General features: G+C 52.2%; 1 protein-coding gene across 2 annotated transcripts in view; it reads right to left on the reverse strand.

Annotated features, from left to right (window-relative positions):
- Positions 1–1,157: 1,157 nt before the first annotated feature.
- LOC115250205 (mucin-5B) overlaps positions 1,158–4,803 on the reverse strand; it is a 23,260-nt gene continuing 19,614 nt past the window's right edge. For both annotated transcript variants that reach the window (XM_029837876.1, XM_029837875.1), the window contains exon 4: positions 1,158–2,147. In XM_029837876.1, the coding sequence (XP_029693736.1) occupies positions 1,955–2,147 (193 nt within the window). In that variant the 3' untranslated portion in view covers positions 1,158–1,954. The remainder of the gene's footprint in view (positions 2,148–4,803) is intronic.

Below are 4,803 nucleotides of genomic sequence, written 5' to 3' on the forward strand. Positions count from 1 at the left end.
CTTACTTGTAATATGGCAACGTGAAGCATAATGTAGCAGCTTAGCGCGGTGACTCACAGCGTTAGCCGTCCCCTCCCTCCCAGCGCGCTCACGCACTCGTGCCCATTATGCACGCTTGTTGATGCCTCCAGCCACAGCTCTTCCTCTCTCTGCCTTCGCTTTTAACCCCGCGCTCGGCTGATGTTGCGCCAAGTTGCGTGAGCCAACTTTGACCTTTGATGTTTCCGTGAAGCCTTCACGGAAACATCAAAGGTCAAAGGGGCATGACCTGCGCTAGCCCGTTTTAGGGCCCCTCCTTTTCCCACGTGCCAGGGTTCTTCAATAGCACTGCAGCATCCCAGATACCTCTACCCCCCCAGTCCCCCCACCACCTACTCCCCCCCCCCCCCCCCCTTCTTCTGAGAGTCCTTTGTTCGCCACTCCAGGCTGGGCTCAGATCCTGTGTGCTTGCTGTAAGCCTGCTCTGCTCTGTCATCAGGATTACAGGCTGCGCTGTAGCAGATTAATGACTGACAACTCCGGCGCCGCGGCACACGCAGAGGAGGAATACGTGCTCCCGCTTTAAGAGGCAGAGCGGAGCCACTGCAGGGGCGATAATTCCCCGTATGGGACCGGGAACAATATGTTAGCGGTGCGAAGGTTGGCCGTGGCCTCCGAAGGTTCCCCGTGACCCCGGTGAGAGGACGCAGCAGCCGTTCCCAGCGCGTCACCTCCGTCCGGGGCGAACGAGTTCCTCGTTCCTCATCCCGGAGCGAGCTGGCAAACAGACTCTGGGGAACGAGCGTTCCCTCAAAAGTTTGGAGCCAATCGCGCCAAGATGTGCCGCCACCTCGGAGGAGCTGCTCGTGCGCGTCATGAACCATCAAACAGCTCAGCCTTAATTCCCCAAGACTCCTCTGGAGTGTCTGCGGAAAGTGGGCGGAGTCGGCCGCCATCGGGGGGCCCGGAGCCACCCGTCGCCGTGACAACCTGCTGTCCGCAGGTTGTCGGCGGAGAGTCAGAACCTGGTTGTTAATATTCGGCTGCGATTTGAGGTTGGAAACATAAAAGTGGCCCCTGTTGAACCGTTTACCATCCATGTAGGTGATGTCACGAGCTGCTAAAGCATCATGGGAAATGTAGGAAGCCCAGAAAGAAGCCACACACAGGCGGACGGCTGTGGTAAAATACTTTTATAGAGCAGTAATCTGAAATATAGCATCCAAAGCAGAAGAGCTCTGATATTTACAGAACCATTCACGATTCACCCGTCTCCCCCATTTAAATAGCTTCTTTTGCTACTTAAATACTTTATTTTTCACCGTTCGCGCGAGTGCACGTGTGCACGTGCAGCCTCGGTGACGACTTGTTCACACCTCCGATTGCGTCTCTGTTGGAATAGATAGCTGGTGTTCTGACCCTCATTCGTCCACTAATGAAGATGAATCCGTCCTCTCCTAAGGTTCTCCCTCCTCTCCTAAGGTTCTCTGTCCTCTCCTAAGGTTCTCCGTCCTCTCCTAAGGTTCTCCGTCCTCTACTCAGGTTCTCCCTCCTCTCCTAAGGTTCTCTGTCCTCTCCTAAGGTTCTCTGTCCTCTCCTAAGGTTCTCCATCCTCTACTCAGGTTCTCCCTCCTCTCCTAAGGTTCTCTGTCCTCTCCTAAGGTTCTCCGTCCTCTCCTCAGGTTCTCCCTCCTCTCCTAAGGTTCTCTGTCCTCTCCTCAGGTTCTCCCTCCTCTCCTAAGGTTCTCTGTCCTCTCCTAAGGTTCTCCGTCCTCTCCTAAGGTTCTCTGTCCTCTCCTAAGGTTCTCCTTCCTCTCCTAAGGTTCTCCTTTACCACCTTCACCTCCCTGTGAACCTGCAGAGGCTTTTCCGAGAGCGTTCCACGTGCGCGTGCACGTGCGCTCCGTCCCCTCCCACAGTTTTGTGTTCATGTCCCTTTTATGATGATTGTTTTGGCCTCCTCTCGTCGGGGAGCTCAGAGGAACCAGAAGCATTTCTTCCTGTTCTTTTTGGTGACGGCGGCGGGCGGTCGCACCGGCTGGGGGGAGTCCTGCTGGCTGGGGGTGGAGCACTGGGGGGTGGCGGGCTGTGGCATCCCCTCAGGGGGGTCACCCACCTTCCACGTGCGCACCACTTGACCTTCTTGGAGGCGAAAGTCGTGCTCCACGCTGGAAAAGAGAGAGAGAGAGAGAATGTTCTGATGAATCACCTGTTGTAGTTCATCATCATGAAGGATGTTGAGAGCAACTTTATCTAAAGTACCAGGAACCAACTGTGAAGTTCCAGGTTTAATAAGAACAGCCTCAACAGAAGGTGTTCTAATGCACCTGACTCAACGTCACCAATCAGTGATCTTCTGAAGAACCAACAACCTCCTGAGGAACCAACAACCTCCTGAGGAACCAACAACCTCCTGAGGAACCAACAACCACCTGAAGAACCAACAACCACGGCGCGGAAACACTTCAGCTTAACCCGCCAGGACCTCCGGAGACGCCTTCACGCCGGCGCCGCTCAGCAACAAATGAAGGCCCCTCCTCCTTCCTGTGACGATCTGCGAGCTAGCTTCACAAACCACGGCGTTCAGCTCCTCCTCGAAGGCCTTGAAACTGAAGTCGGCCTGACGTACGCGCGTTCGGGCGCCGCCTGGCGGTCGGCCAGTCACCTCTGCCGGCTCGAACGGAGGTGACGGCGAGACGCGCTAAGGCCGCCAACACCTCTGATTAAGCCATCGTGACCTTGCCCAAAAGCGCTCCCGCCGCTAACGGATTTACCGTCCCCACGTAGTAAAACTCCGAGGTTATTCCATCCCATCCCGATGGAATAAACAGTCCTGTTTGAGCCGTTCGGCCGTAGTTGCGTTCTGTTCTTTTATTTTTATTACAGGCCAATTAAATTGTGCTAAATGTGGGTAATAAGAGCAGTTTATTAGCGGCTAAACTGCTCTGCTGTTGCATTTTTAAAGCATCCAGGCGGGCAGGTGGAGCGGCGAGGTCTCATTTTCATCTCTCCATCTATAAAACATTCATATCACAACAGCAGCAGGAGACCATCATTCCTCCCCTCCATCTCTCCATCAGCTTTCGCTGAGTCGTGGAGAGAATTTTCTGCAGTAATGTAGCGGCGCCGAGGCAATCGACTTGAAATATCTTTGCAATTTTCTCCCCTATATCTCCTTTTTTTTTTTTTGTAACAAGAAACGAGAGGAGGAATTTCATTCCGGCGGGGATTACATGAGCAACGCACCTCGGCGCTGTGCTGTTTGTGATTAGCAAACGCCGCATGGATACACGCTAGCCACCCTGTAACCCTCAACACACATCATCATTAGTAGGAGTTGGGAAAATGGAGTTTATCCACATTCTACTGGTTTCAGAACACACTAACGTACGTAAACAGCCCGAGCTAAACGGACCCATAATCTTATGACCATGAGTCAGCAACATCTAGCCCCCCTAGCTTAGCAGCAACGCACCGATATATCAAGGAATAGCTGGATTAGCATCTCATTTGGTGGTTTCAAACCGAAGCTTCACGCCTGCCAGTTTGGAAAGAAAGTTGTTCCTAAACAGACAGAAGGACGGTGGACAACGCTGGACCGTGGTGGAGTTTTGGACACATCCAGTCCACCCACCTCATGAAACCAGAAACCACTCCCTCCGTTTCCATTCATCAGGCCCATTTGCACCTGAGGAAATGGCATGAAAGAAATGTAATTTCTACCGGCAGCTATCGGGGTAGGAGATCCAGGCAAGAGCCCAAGAAAATGGATGTGTGTCGAGAGCTGGTACTGCTTCAGATTCTGCTGCCGGGCGGAAAGAGCGTGCTGGAGCGAGGAGAGAATGACAGCGTAAACATGGCTAATACCTGAGGGATACGCCATGGTGTGATTTATCCTCCATGTAGCGACAGGCGGCACCGTTTATGCTAATCAACCAATGCTCAAACCCACACGGCTAGCATTCCAATCACTGCTGAGAGAGACACCCCTCAGCAGACGCGACGTTTTCAAGGTCAACGTATGTTGCGGAACTTAGAGTTGTTGCAGCAACAATAAATAAAAAGAAAAGAAAAAAGAAATGGACGCTGGATCCGATTTAATTAGCGATCCCTGACATGTTATGACGTGCGTTGTGTTATTTTTATTAAACAAGCAGCAGGGAGAGGAGGCCTCACGTGAGCGCTCTTCTTCTGGTTGGAGACGAATTAAGGAAAGAGGGAGACCTGTTGGACAACAGAGACATTCCTCTGCATCCAACCGCTTCATAAATAAAATTTGTTTGCGCGGATCCTTGAGCTCGGGATGAAGGGAGGGGCAGATGTACCGTGAGATATTAGCACCAACGCGCCGCAGCAGGAGGTTTGACCTCAAACCCTGGGCTGCTCTGCCGTGACGTTGCACAAACGCATAAACGCACATTCCGCTCAATCCCCTCCGACACCTGCGAGATTCCAGCATCTGCTCGACAGGGGAAAAGGCGTCCGCGGTGAATTCACTCTCATGACTGGATTAGCTTGGGAGTCTGCTGTGCGCGCACGCTGTTAGCGGCTCCTGTCTGGAGCTGCTTGGAGAAACGGCAAAGAAATGGCAGATCGACACGCTGGGACGAACAAAAGCTGCAGTAAGAAGGGAAAAATATCCATCTTTTAAGGGACAATCAACCTAAAGTTGTGGCTTTTTGATGTATTAATGTTGCTAAGCTAACTCACTTTTGGGGTTTAACTGAGCGGTCATCCACCATGAACTTTATTTATCCACTAAAGGGAAATGTAGCAAGATTAGCATAAAATGAGAGGTCGGTGCTTGTCCGTCAAAAGGACAAA

This window comes from Takifugu rubripes, chromosome 6, assembly GCF_901000725.2.
Source record: "Takifugu rubripes chromosome 6, fTakRub1.2, whole genome shotgun sequence".
In the NCBI taxonomy this organism is placed as follows: domain Eukaryota; kingdom Metazoa; phylum Chordata; class Actinopteri; order Tetraodontiformes; family Tetraodontidae; genus Takifugu; species Takifugu rubripes.